The sequence below is a fragment of the Grampus griseus genome (genome assembly GCF_964374135.1).
Source record: "Grampus griseus genome assembly, chromosome: 16".
Lineage (NCBI taxonomy): Eukaryota > Metazoa > Chordata > Mammalia > Artiodactyla > Delphinidae > Grampus > Grampus griseus.
This window is the reverse complement of record NC_139010.1, coordinates 55,667,162-55,685,713: the sequence shown is the minus strand read 5'-3', so window position 1 is coordinate 55,685,713 and position 18,552 is coordinate 55,667,162. Positions and strand designations below refer to the sequence as shown.

The 18,552-nt window shown below is 45.4% G+C and overlaps 1 protein-coding gene across 1 annotated transcript in view; it reads left to right on the top strand.

Moving 5' to 3' along the window:
* Positions 1-18,552, top strand: part of PIK3AP1 (phosphoinositide-3-kinase adaptor protein 1) — a gene marked incomplete at its 5' end in the record, with an annotated part of 104,479 nt that overhangs the window by 47,858 nt on the left and 38,069 nt on the right. Inside the window, 4 exons of the mRNA XM_082674057.1 lie at positions 1,224-1,366; positions 1,495-1,627; positions 4,396-4,592; positions 7,240-7,429. Of these exons, the coding sequence (XP_082530183.1) occupies positions 1,224-1,366; positions 1,495-1,627; positions 4,396-4,592; positions 7,240-7,429 (663 nt within the window). The remainder of the gene's footprint in view (positions 1-1,223; positions 1,367-1,494; positions 1,628-4,395; positions 4,593-7,239; positions 7,430-18,552) is intronic.

Below are 18,552 nucleotides of genomic sequence, written 5' to 3'. Positions count from 1 at the left end.
TGATTTCCTACTGTCTTATTTTATTTTTAAAAATTTTTTTAACATATTTATTGGAGTATAATTGCTTTACAATGAATGGTGTGTGAGTTTTTTGCTGTATAGCAAAGGGAATCAGCTATATGTATACATATATCCCCATATCCCCTCCCTCTTACGTCTCCCTCCCACCCTCCCTATCCCACCCCTCTAGGTGGTCACAAAGCACCGAGCTGATCTCCCTGTGCGATGTGACTACTTCCCACTAGCTATCTGTTTTACATTTGGTAGTGTATATATGTCAGTGCCACTCTCTCTCTTCGTCCCAGCTCACCCTTCCCCTGCCCCGTGTCCTCAAGTCCGTTCTCTGTCTGGTTTTATTGTCTTACCGTTTTAAATGATGATATATTGAGCATCTTTATGCAGGCAGCGTTTTTTTCTTTTGTGTTTAGGATTATGTCCTTGAGATGGAATCCCTGAAACAATGGGCATTTTTAAGGGTCCTGGAAGATAGTGCTTAATTGCTTTATGAAATATTACTATTCTCGTTTATTTGCTATATTGTCACCAATGCTAGGCATTATCACTTTGAATATTTTTGCTAATTTGATATGTTTCTAAAAAGTAGTCCATTGTTTTAATTTGCATTCCTTTGATTTCTAGCGAGGTTAAATATTTTTCCATGTTCTCTACTTGTCGCATTTCCTCTTTTGTGAATCGAATCTTTATGGTTGGTGTATTTTTAATTTTTTCTTTCCCCCTCAAAACCCCTTCCTGTGGTGTAGAAGAGAGAGAGCACCCAAGGAGAGCACATAGTAATGACGGTAGCAGAGCAAGTGAATTAATTCTACTGGCCCAATGGAGTGGAAGCTCGGCGGAGTCCCACCGCCAGGTCCCACCTCTGGCGACCACTGCCCTTTGTATAAAGTGCTTTAAATTCAACTATTCTTCCTGTCTGTTGTGACACTGGGCCTACAGCAATGAGCAAAACAGATGAAAATCTTCCGAAAGTTAAATTGCAGACCCAGTGAGGATAATTCCTCTGACTCAGAGCCCTCCCGTGTGTTAGTGTGCCCACCGCTACTTCTACTGTTTCCCTCACTTCCCAATCCTGCAGCTCACCTCCAAGATCTTTCTTCCAGTCCCCAATTAATTTCTTCACCATTTAAGTAATCCATGAACGCTTTTCCCTGTACTCTTGTACTACAAAAAACGAGCGGTTTTATGGTATCTTTTCTTCTGTTCAGAGCTTTCATCTGGGAATGTTTCTCTGAAGATATATTCTGGGGATTTAGTGGTGTGCGAAACCATTATCAGCTATTATACTGACATGGAGGAAATTGGGAATTTATTGTCCAATGCTGCAAATCCTGTGGAGTTCATGTGTCAGGTAAGGATGGTGAAAGGACACTGGAGTTTTCTAGACCTGTAGTTTCTGGTCATGGTTCACCAGTCTCAAATCTGCTGGATGGGAGATAGCTGGATTTAAAATCTGACCATCTTCACTTTTGTATTTAGGCCTTTAAAATTGTGCCCTACAACACAGAGACCCTTGATAAACTGCTAACAGAGTCCCTAAAGAACAACATCCCTGCAAGTGGGCTGCACCTCTTTGGAATCAACCAGCTGGAAGAAGAAGATATGATGACAAGTAAGTCAACAGTCCAACCTCAGGAAACCAGCAGTGGGTTGATTCCAGTTTGTCGGTTTCAGCGTGCAGTCAGCCCATGCTCATGTTTTCTGCTGGGTCCTGCTCTACAGCTCATCCTCTGAGAAGCAGTCATTCTTCTCTGGCTAGCCCGGGATTCTTCCAAATTTTAAATCTGAATATGTCATACCCTTACTAAAAAACACTTTGTGTTTCCCACTTGTCTTCTAGATAAAGTCCAAACTCCTCAACCTTTATACAAGGCCTTCCCAAGGGGCTCCTGCTGCATTTCTGCTCTCACCTCTCTCTACTCTCTCCCTTGGCTTCTGTGCTCTGCTCTGTGGAAGGTATGAACTTCTTTTACCTAATGAAAATTCCGCCCTGCCTCTTGCCACCTCGACCCATGGGAACGCAGTTTCTTCCTCCCCTCATCCTGCAGCACTTCCTCAGGTAGGTTCCATCTACGTGCTACAGCTCCCCTAGCATGTTGGGTTCTTGTACTCTTCAGCTGTGCCTGTCTTTTTTGCTAGTCTGTCAGCTGAATGACGACAGGGACAGTGCCTGGTGGCTCACTGTAGGCTCAAAACAAATATTTGTTTGATGAGGGAGGAGTAGTCTCATGGGCATATGTGACATGCCAGGAGCTGGGAGAAACACTTGCATGGGGATGATGCCTGGCGTGCCTGGTACGGTTCTTTTGTAGACACCACTCTTCCTTCACATCTCAGCTGCACTACACAAATGGGACCCAAGCCCCTGGTTACCCAGTGCCTGCGTTCCATCTTTCCACAGCCTCGGAGGACAATAAGGATGAGGTTATATTACCTTCATGTCCTTCTCCTGGGCGCATTCTCTTGTTGCCTCTCTCCATTTTCCTACTGTGGAATGTTCTCACGTCACTTCCAACAGGTGTTAATATTCTCTATTCTTGAACTTGAGGCTCAGGAGGGAGTATTTCTTTTTTTTCTTTTTTGGTATGCGGGCCTCTCACTGTTGTGGCCTCTCCCATTGCAGAGCACAGGCTCCGGACGCACAGGCTCAGTGGCCATGGCTCACGGGCCCAGCTGCTCCGTGGCATGTGGGATCTTCCCAGACCGGGGCACGAACCCGTGTCCCCTGCATCGGCAGGCAAACTCTAAACCACTGCGCCACCAGGGAAGCCCAGGAGGGAGTATTTCATAGTTTGACAATCATGGGGGATCCTGGGGACATTTTCAGACCTTCGTTCCAAGGATCATATCCTGGTGAATAGGAAGCTGAGTTTGTCTTATTAAAAAAAATACATATGGGGGCTTCACTGGTGGCGCCGTGGTTGAGAGTCCGCCTGCCAATGCAGGGGACAAGGGTTCGAGCCCTGGTCTGGGAAGATCCCACATGCCGCAGAGCAACTAGGCCCGTGAGCCACAACTACTGAGCCTGCGTGTCTGGAGCCTGTGCTCCGCAACGGGAGAGGCCGCGACAGTGAAAGGCCCGCGCACCGCGATGAAGAGTGGCCCCTGCTCGCCGCAACTAGAGAAAGCCCTCGCACAGAAACGAAGACCCAACACAACAAAAAATAAATAAATGAAAAGCAGTTTCTTTTTTTAAAAAAAACATATGTATGTGTGTGTGTGTGTGTGTGTGTATATATATATATATATATATATGCACATAAAGAATATATGTATATATACATCTATCTATCACTCTTGGGTTTAGAAATCAACTTTTATGAAAATTAAAAAAAAAGGTTTGTCTCCCAACTCCACAACACAAACATGTCTATTTCCTTGGTTGAGTTTAACTTGCTGTATCCAGATATTAGTAGGTGGAGGGTGTCATGGGGATCCAATGACTCTCAGAAGTACTTTGTTCCCACAAATCAGAGGGTTAATGGGCATCCTGGGGTTCTCACGCATTAATACCATCATTCAAAACCTGTCCTAAACAAAGAGCTCATTGAAAACCATCTTGTTAATCTTTGCAGGTCCCTTTGAGATAGTCTGGAAATATTTTCTAGTTCAAAACTAAGGGCCACAGAAAGGCTAAGGAACAGCCCCAGGACTACTTGGCATACTTTATGAAATTGGGTGTAAGAGCTAAGAAGATGGATTTTTTTTTTTTTTTTGGCTGGGCCACATGGCTTGCGGGATCTTAGTTCTCTGACCAGGGATCAAACCTGTGCCCATGGCAGTGAAAACGCTGAGTTCTAACCACTGGACCGCCAGGGAAGTCCCAGAATTTCTTTCTTTTAATCAGCATAAAGCAATTGTTTTAAAGTGCTCTGAAATTTTAAGAGAAGGTCGAAACATGATCCCTGTTGTACTTTGTGGCTGCTGCTTAAGCCCTTGGAACATCAGCACATTTTGAACTAGTATTATTTCTCAGGATTCTCCAATCTTTTTAAAGAAAGAAGGTAGGCTATTAATGATTAGATTTGCTAATTAATTGACATATCATTTCTTCTGTCATCTTCAGTGGTGCCACAGAGGAAGCTGTTAGGTCAATCAACCAAGAAGTAACGATTGAGCACCTGCTGGATGCCATACTAGGCTTCTAGCTTCATCTCCATGAGCAAGGTGCCCCGTGCCTTCCTTTTTTTTTTTTTTTTTTTTAATCTTTTGGCCGTGCCATGCAGCAAGTGGGATCTTAGTTCCCTGACCAGGGATCGAACCCACGACCCCTGCAGTGGAAGTGCAGAGTCTTAACCACTGGACCTCCAGGGAAGTCCCCGCACCACCCTGTGCCTTCCTTTTTATCTGACCATTAAGTTTTCCTTGACAATTTTTCAGATCAGAGGGATGAAGAGCTGCCCACTTTGTTGCACTTCGCTGCCAAGTATGGACTGAAGAACCTCACTGCCCTGTTGCTCACCTGCCCAGGAGCCCTACAGGCCTATAGTGTGGCCAACAAGCACGGCCACTACCCCAACACCATTGCCGAGAAGCACGGCTTCCGGGACCTGCGGCAGTTCATCGACGAGTATGTGGTAAGGTCGAGGCAGGAGAGGCTCTAGGATTGGAAATGCGCCATGTGGTCCCAGGGCTGCCTTTTCACTAAAGACCTGGGTGGATTTCATCTCTAGCATGTTCTCACGTGCCTCTTCTGGCAGGGCCAGTATGCATGGGCTTAAGAGATGAGTTCCGGAGTCACACGGATCTGGATCCAAATTCCTCACCAATACTTGTCAGCCATGTGCCTTTGGGCAAATCATGCATCTATCCTCTGTCTCTCTCAGTTTCGTGATATGCGGGAGAAAGTTTATAATAATTCTACCCTTAGGGTTGTTTTGAGACTAAGAAGAAATAATATGTGTAAAGCACTGAGATCTGCCCTCGAAGAATTTACGGAGCATTGATAGAGCGAATCTGCTGAAGGTAGACGCTGATCCGTCTTTCTCAGTCACCTCCCCACCCACCTCCAAGGTACTTGGCAGGATGCTCCCAGCTCCCTCGCCCACCATCCCACCAGGTGAACTGTTAGGCTTGGTTCCTTCCTTAGCGGAGACCACAGTAAAGCTCTGCACCTGAGGCTTCAGGGAGGCCGACCGTGAGGCCCCACCTTCTGCTGACAACCTCTCTCTCTTTCTGAGCCTCTGCCCGTCTTAAGGTTTATCTGCTTCCCTGGTTTTGGACCCACAGATCCTCCTTGATCACTGACTTCTGGGTCTTTCTTTAAGTGTAATCTCATCCCATGCCTAGGCCTTGTTCCATGCCCCGATATTGCTTCCATTGTTTTGAAGGCAGCTGCCCTTCCTGTCTCGACCCTTTTCTGGTTTTCCTCCATTTTCACAATTCACAGCAGTGACGTGGGAATAGCTCATCCTCTCATATGGGGCTGTGACCTCAAAAGGAACAATTAACACTACCTCCAGACAGGAGTGAGCCTGACACCTCCCCAGAAACTTAGCTTTCTGCTCTGTGCTTGACAGTCTACAAGGCAGCAACTCACTGAGACATACAGAGGAGGCCTCCCAAAATTTGGGGGGTGGTTAAATGTATTGAATAAACAGAATAGCATGAGTGCCTGTCTGGGGCATCATTGACGTAAATGAGGCTAAACGGTACTTACGGTCCAGGAGTGTTTACTTCACTTTGGAGTCACAAATGTATAAAATGCAGTGTTTCATTTCCCTGCCAATAGTTTTTATTAAGAACATACTGTATTCATATTAATCACTACTATCTATTGAATTTAGTTGATTGGCAAATACATTTTCTCCTTTAATCCTCATCACAGTCCTTTGAGGTTGACAGTATTGTTCTCTCTCTTCAACAAAGGAGGAAAAGGGCCTAGAAAGGCCGAGTCATGGTGCCAAGGGTCCCACACTAGTCAGGGCGGAGGTAGGATTTGAACCTAGCTGATGGTAAAGCTGGGGAGCATTCTCCTACTTTCTGTCACAGGGGCGTGGAAAGATGCACTTCCAGTTTGCACTGAACTTAATCTGGTTCACATTTATCATATCATCTTTGTTTTCTAAGTACAATCACTTCAACCGATGCATCTCCAGCATTGCCCCCAAAAGGTTGCTCCTCCGTGTTGTTCATGACCTCTAAGAACCGTCCCATTTCCTCTTTCCACCATATCAGAACCAAATGCCAGACCTTGAGTCTCCAGCACTCCACTCCTTGGGGCTCATCAGGAAATCAACACAGAGTGTCAGATAGCAGATTAGCTCTCTTGGGGTGGTGATGATGAAAATGAGGATTTTTGTGGGTTGATGCTGAAATGATTGTGAAACACCAAAATTTCTTACGAGGAAAAGTTGTGCAGGGGTTTCAGAGAAGCCACCTCTCTGGCTTCACAACCACCTGGAGGCAGAATGACAAAGGGGGCCTCTCTGACTTCAGGGCATTTCACCCGAGACCGTCTCTCTTCTTGGGCACAGCCTGTAAAACTGAGGCGGGTGCTTTGGAGCGGTGTGCTGTCGGGCACTTTGAAGCAGCCTAATAGAAAGAACAGGTGGAAGGAGCAGGAAGGAGCTAGTGGACCAAGTCCCCAGGGGACTTCTGACTACACACAAGCGCAAGAGCACCTTGGCTGCAGCCCTGTTTAGCCCATTTGAATTTCCATTTGACTAATCAGCAAGGGTTATACCTTTGTGTGCCATTTGTTGCCATTTGAGGAACCACTAGGGTATAGTAGAAAGGTCAGAAGCCAGGATTGCAGACCCATGAATAAGGCACTAGATTTTTCTGAGCTTTGGTTTTCACATCTTTTGACCAGGGAATAGGAGACACTCTCAAACAGTGGTGGAAAGGATGCCATGAGATAATGTATAGGCACATCCCTAGCACTGTCCCTGACACGTAATAGGTACCCACGAGAAAGTTTTAAATTTGTATCCTCTGGGCACTGGACATTTAACCGGTGTCTCCTCTGAGTGCATAACTCTGTTCTTAGTGTTGGAGGAAGATACAAAGATTAAAACAAAGAACATAAAACAAAGAAAAAGACTTGGAGCCTGGCCTCAAGGGGCTTTCAGTGTGGTGGGAAATAACAGACATGCGCACATAGTTGCAACCCTAATGCGTGTGAGGCTTTACTTTGCTGTCACAAGCCCACTCGAGGGCCTGACTCTACCCAGAGAGCCCGGCTGTGTCAGTGCGCCTGTGGGATCCCACCTTCTCTTTCAGGAAACTGTGGACATGCTGAAGAGTCACATTAAAGAGGAACTGATGCAAGGGGAGGAGGCTGACTCTGTGTATGAGTCCATGGCCCACCTTTCCACAGACCTGCTCATGAAGTGCTCCCTCAACCCCGGCTGTGACGAGGAGCTGTATGAGTCCATGGCGACCTTTGTCCCAGCTGCCACCGAGGACCTCTGTAAGTAGCACAGCGCAGTTCCGCTTCCATCTTTCTGCTGAGAAACGCGTTTCTTCCTTCTGCTGTGTGTGGGGAAATTCCCTTGCTTACCCCCTGCCCCACTCCGGAGTGATGAAGATCCCGTTTTACACAAAGTTAGACAGGTCATCATGTGCTGTGACAAGCAGAATCGTTCTCCAAACTTCCTCTGCTATGACTCTGCTGTGTGACTGGAAAGTTTACAGAGTCGATGAAGGCGTTGCCTTGTGATCCAGAAGCGAAACCAGTGGCTTTTGACTTTGCCAGTTCCAACGGGCCCTTTTTATAGCAAACATTTTGTAATGCCCCCGCTACTACCCTGACATGAGATACATATAATATAACCTACCTACATATGAAATTTTTAGAAATCAAATATAAGTCCCAATTGAAATATAGAAGAGAACTCATAGGAGAGGAAATGCTCAGATGTGCCTCCATGCGAGGACATAGTGCATTAGTCAGTTGCAGTCACCTACACTCAGAATCACTGCCAATGTCACAGCCTCAAGTGCTGACCGACATGTTTATTGTATCAGTGACTTGGATACCGCCAGCAGCGCTGGCATCAATGCCTGGATTTTCCTAAATGGTGAATGATTCCTCACATTCTCTTCTCCATTTTCATAGTAATTGAATTCCTGGAAAATTTGGTGTATATCAAAACCATGCAAAAATACAAGTTGTATTTTATAAATGAAGCAGTTTAGCTTCTAGGCTCAGAAAATTATAAGCAGGGTTTTTTTGATAACCTGATTTTACTGGATTAATATATAATAAACTTATTTCCAAAATATCATATCTCCAAGATATGATTTTTTTTTGTAAATTGCTTAACAAATTTTGCCCGTTTTTGTTTATCTTAATTCTTTTTAATAGCAAAAATAATACATTCTTCCAAAAATTGGAAACAAAAAAGAAATGTATAACCGAGTTATTAAAAGTTCATTACTTCACTCAACCAACTGATATAGCACTTGTAATAGTTCGGTGGGGATTTTTGCCCATATTTTTCCTTATACCTGCTGATGTTAAATTTAAAAAAATACACATATACATATAAACAGATATGTACAAATATACACATATGTATAAATCTGTATCATAAGCAGTTTTTTTTTTAACCCATATGTGTATCTAGTGAAATATTTAAAAGTCATGAGGGACACAAAACAAGGCTGTCCCTCACACTGAAGGTTGTCTAGCATCTTTCTCCCTTCTGCTAAATGCCAGTAGTGTCCCTGCATCATGGTGACAACCCAAAATACTCTCATAGATTTTCCAAACACCCTCTAGAGGGCAGTGCCACTCCCCTTGAGAACCACTGGTCTAAATAAACATTGGCTTTCGATGCACATATCGGGGTTGAAGCAGGAGGACCACACAACCGGCCCTCTAAGGGCCTTCTTTATATGTTACCACCATTTGCTACGAGATGCTAAGAGCTCTGAAACACTGCCTACAACTTCTCCCTCCTTCCCTCTCGTCTAATAAATAGATTCAAGAAAGACAAGACAAATACCTATCAATGCATCCATCAGCTTTATTGATAGAGGAATTTCTGGAATGGGCTAGATTGAGTATTGCCAATTTTCAGCCTGAGGAGAAGCGGGGACCTGGGCCCACAAGGAGTTGGGCCTGATTTTCCCATCCATGAACGGAAAAGCAGGCATTAAGAGGGTGCTTTGGAGCAGGAAATGTGGGTGGGTCAGGGGGCCAGAGGTGAACCCTGACACCAGCAGAGCCTTTGACACTGCAACCCTAACACCTGGAAGATGTGGTCCAGTGGTTGTTAGGTGCTTGCTAGTCAGACTGGCTGTGCCTCTGGGGGAGGAGAAGAAAGAGGGAAAGAAAGGTAGAAGCTCTCTCTCAGTATCTAACTGGAAGGACTTGAAGTACTTGTGGAAGCTCTTCCCGAATGAGCCGTAACCCAGCAGGAAGGTGAGGAGAGAAGGCGTCATCCTCACCATCCACATCCTCTACCTCACTGAATCCTCAAAGCAACCATACAGGGGTGCTTTTATTAACCTGCGCTTTACAAATGAGGAAACTGAGGCACAGAGGGGTTAAGCAACTCCGCCAAAGTCTCACAGCTAATAAGTGATAGAGTCCAGGTTTGAACCCAGGTCTCTCTGTCTTTAGGACCATATTCCTTATTCTGTGCCAGAAGTTTCCATCTAACACCACAAATTTTAGTCGTGGTTTCTTTTAGAAAAACCATCTAGCAGCTCCAGCCACGCCTCCTCTTTTTGCGGCCCAGATGTTAGCTCACAAAACAGCCTCTGGCGCCCCTACCCTCGTACATCCATCCATCTCTCCATGTACCCAACAAGCATTCCGGAGCATCTGTGTTTCTGCCACTTGCCGCTCCCACTCCTGGTTTTTGGTGAGACAACGGGGTGGAGGGAAGACACAGTCCTTTTCAGTCTGGAACAGAGACTCATTCACAAAAGAACATTTGGAGAAAAACTAGTACCCCTCTGGGAAGCCAGAGACCATGCATCATCATTTCTGCCCTGTGTCCCTACGGTGGGGCAGTTGAACAATTGAAGGATCCCGCACTTTACTGGCAGTTGGTTTAGTGTTGACAGAGAGCCTTAACACCTCTTATCCCTCTAGATGCTCCAACACAGGAAATCCCCCCACTACAGCAGTGCAAAGCTGTACGGAATGCTAACAGCAGCCATCCCATGACTCCTGTCTGCTGGGCCTCTCACAGCGTGAGCGCTGAGCCTCTTCAGCACTTACCAAGGCGGTGGAGTGCTGTGGAGCTTGCCTGGTTTGCGGCCAGTTGGCATCTTGTAAAGTTCCAGGGGGTGGGGGGGTGGGGGGGAATTCTGGTTGCCATGGAGCTAGAAGGAGGCCACCAACAGGCAGGCTGTAGAATTCTGCTGTTTGGGGAATGGGCAGAGGAAACCCACTGCAGTTTTCACTTGCCAGATCATATAAACTCTGAATTTTCTGAATCTAGATATGATTTGTGTTTCTGTCTCTGTGGTTTAATCTTGAGAATGACCACTTACCTACTGGCCCAGAAGCAGCAGCAACTTGTACCTGGGGAGGAACCCTTCATCTTACTACCGGTGACTCTCTAGGGGAGAAGGCAGTTTAGGTCACAAATAAGTAGGACAGACTGATAAATCTAAGATGCATATTTGTAACACCAGCCAGCACAGTAATCTTCTGGCCCTTTCAAGTCAACACACTGCTTTCATCTCTGTGATCTCATCTGAGCGTCCTGGGGCTTGGTGGATAAAGTTATCTTCATTTTATAGAGGAGACCGCTAAGGCTTCAAGATTTAGTAACTTACTTAAGTCTAATCGAGGGAGAACTAGGTCAGGAATCTGGGTCTGCATATTCCCAGGGGTCAAGTCTGTCAGCTGCCCACTGAGCTCGAGGACCCTCCTGGCCTGCCCTTCTTCTAGGGTCAGAACTTGCCAGCCCTGGGACGGATACTTACAGGGGAGCTATTGCCTAAATCTAAATAGCGGAGGTTATCATTTGTTTTGTTACCATTCAACCCTAGAGGCTGAAAATAGGAAGGAAACTAGGCCGTGTTTATTCACTAGCTGACTCACTCGCTCACTCATTCATTCATTCACTCACAGGACAAACATTATGGAGTGCAGGCTCTATGCCATCTCCTTACCACAGCTTTGGAGGTCATCTGATCGTGTTGGGACAAATCTACCTCTTTCTGACTTGAGTTTTGGAAAGGGGATAGTAATGAGGTCCCCAGAGGGAATCCAAACAAGCACTAAGTAGGAAGATTGTCAGGGAAACTCCCAGTGTTGAATGAATTGGCTGGGCAGCAATGTTGGGTTCTGATCCTGAGATTTTATGATCCTTCCCCTGAACTTGCGTGCGTGGGTGCGTGTGCACACGTGCGCGCGCGCACACACACACACAGGCACACACACACTCTTCATACTGTCTTTAGTTTAGATATGCTGCCACCAGGTGGTAACTACATCTTTGTTATCAGACTTTCAACTTTGCTCTCAATTCTCTTGAGAATTTTGTGTTCAAACGCCCACAGATTTAAACCATCATTTTCCGCACCGTACTATGTAAGAAATAAATGTCCTTAGGATAAGCTTCTGCAAACACTAACTAAAAATCACAACACACCTCTCTTTGGGTGTCTTCACTATCTCCTGATTTTTTTCTCATTTACTTCGTTTGCTTCTAACCCTGCCTTCAGAGAATGATGCGGTGGTCCTGGTGGTCCTTTGACTTAGGTAATACGTTTTGTGTGGAAAGCCTCACCCAGTGACTGGGCACTTTGGTAAGGCTCTGGGTACTAAGGCCTCAGGAGCCATTTCTGGGAGGCCCTCGTCCAGCTGTTACACAGGCAATCCGCTTGTGGATTTAGTGCTGCATGACTATCTCAGAGGTCTGTCTTTCTGCATCAGGAGAGAGGAGTAAAAGGAGAAAGATGCAGTGTCTCGCTACTAGAGACTCAACTCACACGTGTCACACTAATCCATCCCAGAGGGCTGTTCTGCTTCTTGTGACTCTTGCGTTGAACGTTTCTTTTGAGCCCCTGCTCCCTCCACCTGGGTCTGTGGCTCAAGTTTGTGCACAGTGGAGAGCCAACTTAGCCCCAGCTAACTTGCTGACTTCCCTTAGCAACCTCCTTGGTAACTGCTGTCTTTGTAACAGATCATCTCCAGCAGTGTTTTCTTTACTGGAGCTCTCTGGTTACAGTCTCTGTGAGCAGGGTCCCCTCTGAGCTGGGGGCATAACTGGGCCCAGTGAACAGCCTCATAGCCCAGCCATGTAAGGTCTGAGCCCACCTGAAGGACCATTTGTAAGTAAAATTAAGTTACTGGAACATGTTACCTTCCCCATCTGCACATTTTTTTTTAACATCTTTATTGGAGTATAATTGCTTTACAATGGTGTGCTAGCCTCTGCCCTACAACAAAATGAATCAGCCATATATACACATATGTTCCCATATTGCACACTTTTCTCTCAAGAGTCTTCCTTCCTGCAGCCGCGGAGTCTCTCCCATCCTCCTGCTATTCATCTTGGGAAGACCCTGGCTAGTAGAGCCAAGAAGTGCCGTAGAGGCAGTGGGGCTGGGTGCAAGGCATGAGGTCTTACCAGCAAGGAAGTCCCTCTGAGGCAGGGCTGGCTGTTCCTGTCTTGTCTGGGGCTGAAACTGACCTGGTGAAGCGGAGGGATCCTCAGGGCACTTCCTGACTTCTGTAGCTTTTCCCTCCTCTAGATGTACAAGAACTGTGTTGTGGAGATAGGCACTTAGTGAAAGCATGCTGGATTGAATGTTTTTAAATTAATAAGATAAAATCCTCACCATCAGCAGCGACCTTGTTCCCCTCTGCACCTGCACAGCTGTGGGTCACACCCTCCCCGGGCACGGCATGCAAATCATTTTGCACTCTGGTTATGTACACGCTCCTCCGCTTACCTGCTCCTACTTCAGTTAGGAAGCATGTATCATCCACAGGCTGTACACAACAGGTGCTCAATTATTTCTTGAATTTGAGAGTTACCAGAAAATAAGAAATCATCCTAGATGTTGTGGTGTGGAATTGTTTGTTGATGTTCCAGTGCAAGGACGTCACTTCCCCGATAGGTGGTAGTGAGATACCTGTTAGATGTCCCTGAAGGTGGGACGTCTTTGGCTGTTCCCAGCTGCCTTTTCTTTCTTGTCTCCATACATTTGCTTGTGCTGTTCCTGCTGCCTGAATTGCCCTTCTTTTTTCTCAGCTTGGGAAATGCCCAGATTCCTTAACAAAGCCCAAAGATCTCCGTATTCATGTATTCATTTGCTTATTACCCATTAGTTTGTCCATTCTCACATTCATTCATTCAACAACATTTATCGACCCCCTTGAATGTTTAAGTCACTGTGCCGGGTGATGAGGAGTCAGTAAATAAGCTGGTATGATCTCTGCCTTCCAGAGCTTCCCTTCTAGCGGGAGAGTTGGATATTAAACAAAGGTACTGCATAACTGAATATATAACTACAAACTGTGACAGTACGATTGAGGAAAGGGCAGCTAGTAGAGAATGGATTGGGGGAGGGGTGCCTGTGACTTAGCAAGTCATAGTACCCACTACACCAGATCAGGAGCTCATCCCGTGGACTCATTCCTGCAAGACAGAGGGCCTGTGTGCTTACCAGGAGCACTGCACTAAGGTACTTGTTGTCTGCTAAGAAATCCACGAAACTTAGCATGCTGCTTCTCCTAACCCTTTCATGCTTAGCTTCTTTTTCAATGTCAGTCACTCCTTAGCACCTCTAATTTCAGACTGCCATTTCTCCTCTCTCTGTCTCTGTTTCTCTGTCTCTGTTTCTGTCTCTGTCTCTCCCCTCCCCCAACTCCCTCTTTCTTTGTGTCTCATTGTCTCTCTCCCTTTCTCTCCCTCTCCTTCCCCCGCCACCTCTGCATGTGTGTGACTATCTCTTTCTCTCTGTCCCTGTCTCTGCCTCTCTGTCTCTGTCTGTCTCTCTGCTTCCCTTCACTTCTCCATGAGGGTATGGGAAGGTTGGACTTTCTTATTGACATGGTCCATCACAGCAGTCCGTTCCACCTGTGTGCAGATGGAACCAATCGGGTTTCAGGTTTTCTTCACATGTTTTACCATGCTGATGCTTGTTCTAAGCCTCTTTTCTGGCCACAAAAGCACTTGCTGAAAAAAAATTCTTTTGGCCTGCTTTCAGGGTTTGAGAGCCTTTCCAGAAGAATAGTTTCTCAGTATCCGACATTTTACTGTATTACATACTCAGATTAGGTTTTCTGTTAAATTAACAACACATAATCTGGATGGAGTTTCCACTGCAGCCGAGTGATCTAGATTTATGTCCCATGAGGAGTATCATATATGAGCTTCTTTGAAAATTAGTTATTGCTCTTGATTCATTCCTTAATTACTTGCCTGCCTGCCTTCTCTTCATCTGTTCAAGCTTCTTTCTTCCCAGGAATGGTTTCTTTGGGATTGACTCCTTTGAAAAAGTATAGTGTAACGCTGCAGCTGCTTTTCCCAGAAGGAGACTGTGGCCCCAGAGTTTCCTTGTTATTGTTTTGGGGGTTTTCCCAGTGAAATGAAAGAACTTTGCACTTTTTCCTTAGACCAGCAGGTTTCAGCACATTTCAGTTTATCTAAGTGGTGAAGGTTAAATGCTTAGAATCTGAAGTACAAACCCTGAGCATCCAGGGACGCAGGGATCTGTTGCTGTGCTTTCCTTTTCAAAATGTCCTTTGTCTGGAAACGGACTCCTTTCACCTCCAGAATTTTCTATTTCAGTCGCTCCTGTTTCACTGTGTGCCTGGGTTGTATGTACGCATGGGTTGTCACATTTACAGTTTGAGGGTTTTATCTCTCATTAATTCCAACCCACCAGGTACTTTTTCTTTTCTCTTCTTTATTATTACGAAAGTAGTATCTGCTACTACGAGGACTTACTGCCTAATATAGCTATGGCAAATAGTGTTTTAAAAGTAATTTCATGTGTCAGTGTCAGTTAGCTGGCGTTGAGTGCCTGGGGAGCTGTGTTGAGAAGGATTCTGAGGCCACAAAGAGTGCTATGATTGAATAGGGATGTTTGCCTTGAGTACACAATAGGGATGTGGAGGCCAATGTGTGTATCCACTGTTCTAATTCAAAGATACTTACGTTGAACTCAGTATAAAAATAATCATTTTATTTAAAATATAAATGGAAAGAAAAGTATTTTTCTTCATTTAAGGCAGTGCCCCTACAGAGACTCAACAGAGGCCTGTGCCCACATCAGGCCAGGGCTACTGAGTCCGTATGTGGACATGACGTGAAGGACTTGCTTGAGCGCACCCTGGTCCCTGTGCCCACTCCCCTCGCCAGTCCCACATGGGAAGGGAATTCATGACAGGTTGACTGTGCTCACATTTGGTCTTACCTGTGGTAGGCAGAATAATGCCCCTGAACCTATGAATATGCTAGATTACATGGCAAAGGGGAATGAAAGTTGCAGATGGAATTAAGGTTGCTAATGAGCTGGCCTTAAAATAACGGGAATATCCTGGATTATCAGGGTGGGCACAGTATAATCACAAGGGACCTTGAAAGTAGAAGAAAGATGGGAATTTCCTGGTGATCCACTGGTTAGGACTCAGCACTTGCACTGCGGTGGCCTGGGTTCAATCTCTGGCCCTGGTCGTGGCCAAAAAAAAACGTAAAAGAAGGAATCAGGTTAGACCAGAGATGGCATCATGAGAAGGACTCAGTTCAGCTGAGCTTTCTGTCCAACATCACTGGCTTTGAAGATGGAAGAAGAGGGCCTCGTGCCGAGGAGTGCAGGGCCTCTAGAAGCTGGAAAGGGCAAGAAGACTGAACCTCCCCTAGATCTCCCAGAAAGGAAGGCAGTCCAGCCGAAACCTTGATTTAGCCCGGTGAGACCCATTTCAGACCTCTGAACTACAGAACTGGATGTTGTTTTAAGTCACTAAGTTTGTGGTAATTTGCTACAGCAACAATAGAAAGCTAATAAACTGTCTAGGTTGCCTCAATATAATGATAACCATTAATATTTAGTGCCTAGTACTGTTGCTAAACATTTTATAAGCATCGTCTCAATTGGTTCATACAGTCTTCCAATGAGGTAGGTACTGTTATCCATACCCACTTTACAGATGGAGATATGAAAGCTTAGTGATATCAAGTAACTTGTCCAAGGACACAGAGCTGCTAAGAATCAGAGCCAGGGCTTGAACCCCGGTCTCCAGGATATCAAAGTGCACGCTGGTAATCACCACCTCCGACTGTGATCTTGACCTGCTTTAATAATAAAGATAATGGTAACAATAGTAATAGCAGCTAACATTCGTTTAGCACTTCCTACGTGCTAGGCACTGTGCTTCTCATTTAGTACTCATGACAAACCTATGAGATACGTACTATCATTATCACCATTTTACAGACATTATCGGCCAGTGTCCTGGACCTGTATTGCTTGCCTGGCCTTGACTGCTGCCTTTCTCTGACTTACATTTGCCGCCCGAATGCAGACCATTCACTTGGCTCCAGCCCTTGTCAGGGCCTTTACAGCTGACTTCCAGGCCTTCTCATGTGTCTGCAGACCACCCATCTCCTCCCTGTGCCCCTGCCTCCATCATCTTTCAGCCAAGCCTCGGATCCTCTGGCTTTAGGCTCTGACCTTAAGATCAGCCTCTACCTGTGATCCCGGCAGTATGGGGTGGGGCCAGAAGCGACTGAAGAGCTGCTAGAGTGTCCCCTTGGTGCTCATTGCTGAGCCCTCTAATAAAAAATGTGATAAGCCTCAGGAAAGCACAAGGTAATGGGCATGGGGCCTCCAAGTCAGGTCTGGACTGCAGCGGCAGAGCCTTGGCCAAGGAGGAAAGAAGCCTCCAGCTCCGTCCAGCCTGGACTTGGTGTTCAGGAGCCATGATCAAGACAACGCCTGGCAAGCCTTGTTTGTGAGTCAGGTTTCCACACATAATTCCATGGTGAAGAATTATCATTTGTTATCTTACAAGGCCTCCTTGCTTTAAGTATATGCAATATAAAAATATTGCTTGGGTGTAATTCTTTACTAGGAAAGGTAATTTGAAAATATGTGTGGATATTCAGATGTTAGAATTAACCCATAAGCATTTATTACTCTGAAGGAGGAGACTTGACTTCAAACAAATAAAGTTACTATTAAAAAGTACAAATTGAGTCCTCTTTTTAAAATTGTTCTCTACTTAGGACATTAGCGTGGGTGTAGAATTTAACAATAAAGATAACAGTAATAATAGCAGCTAACGTGCATTTAGCACTTCCTATGTGCTGAGCACTTTGCTTCTCATTTAATACTCATGACAAACCTATGATATATGTACTATTATTATCACCATTTTACAGACAGGAAAACAGATCCTGAGAGGATGTAAACAACTTGGCCCAAGATAGTTGTGGGCAAAGAGTTAATGTAACAGCTCTCATTTCCCTTTCTGCAGGAGAGTTTGACCTTTGTTGACTTCCACTCTGTTACCCTGGTGACCTGATAAAAGCCATATGTCAATTATGTCTCTAGGCAACATTGCCTATGATAAAAATGACCCCTAAATGGTGGTAAATTGCATCTGGAACTGAGAGGAGTTGTATGTAAACTATAAATACCTGAAAGGGACACCATACTTTGGGCTTCCCTGAGGGCAACGTCTCTGGATGCCTCTTATGGGGACCCTGGAAGCTAATGCCTCAGGAGTTGCTAATAAACTCCAGAGTTGGGAAATGCTGCTCCTTTGAGACACCATGGCAGCTTCTCCACCTGCCTGATATGGATCTTTTCTCCTTGCCTGCGAGTTGCTGGATTGGTGTAAAGACTGCCTTTGATGAGGAAGGCCGCTTGGTACTGTCCTGCTGGTCTGTATCCTCCATCCTTCTGAGTAGGCTGGCACCAGCATGGCCCACGGTCGTCTTGTGAGTCCAAATGATCAGCTGGATCCAAAAAGTTGGATCTAAAAGTCAGTTGGACGGGTGGGTGTTGCAGTCCTGTAGTCAGAAGTGGAAGAGTCAAAATTGGAAACTATGCATTCTGACCACAGTGCCCAAACCTCTCACCATCCTTTTAGGGTGCCTAGAAATAGGAGAAATAATTCTACTAATGTCTCAGGACTGATCTTTAGCAGATCCTAGTTTGTCTCCTTCCAAAGTCATGCTCTTAACCACCAGTGAAAGCGTGACCGTAGAGTAAAAAGATTTGTTTGGCACAGGTGGCTCATTTAGCCCTGCCTTGTTCATCGTACCCAGAGGTGCGTGGCTCACAGGAGTCCCTGGAAGGTGACTTGATAGTGTAGATGGACAGGAAAGGGTCAGCGTAGGTCATTGCCAGTGCTTATGCTTCTTTAGTTTTGCTGTTGCATTTCTTCCTCTCCTTTTCTCATCTCTTTCCCTCCTACCTGTTCTTCTTCTTAAAAAAAAACTTTTTATTTTGAAGTACTTTTAGATTTAGAGAAAAGTTGCAAAAATGCTACCCTTCCTGTATACCTTTCACCCAGATTTCCCTAATATTAACATCTTACATAACCAGAGTACAGTTACTAAAGCTGAGAAATTAACATTGGTGCAATTCCACTAACTAACCTCC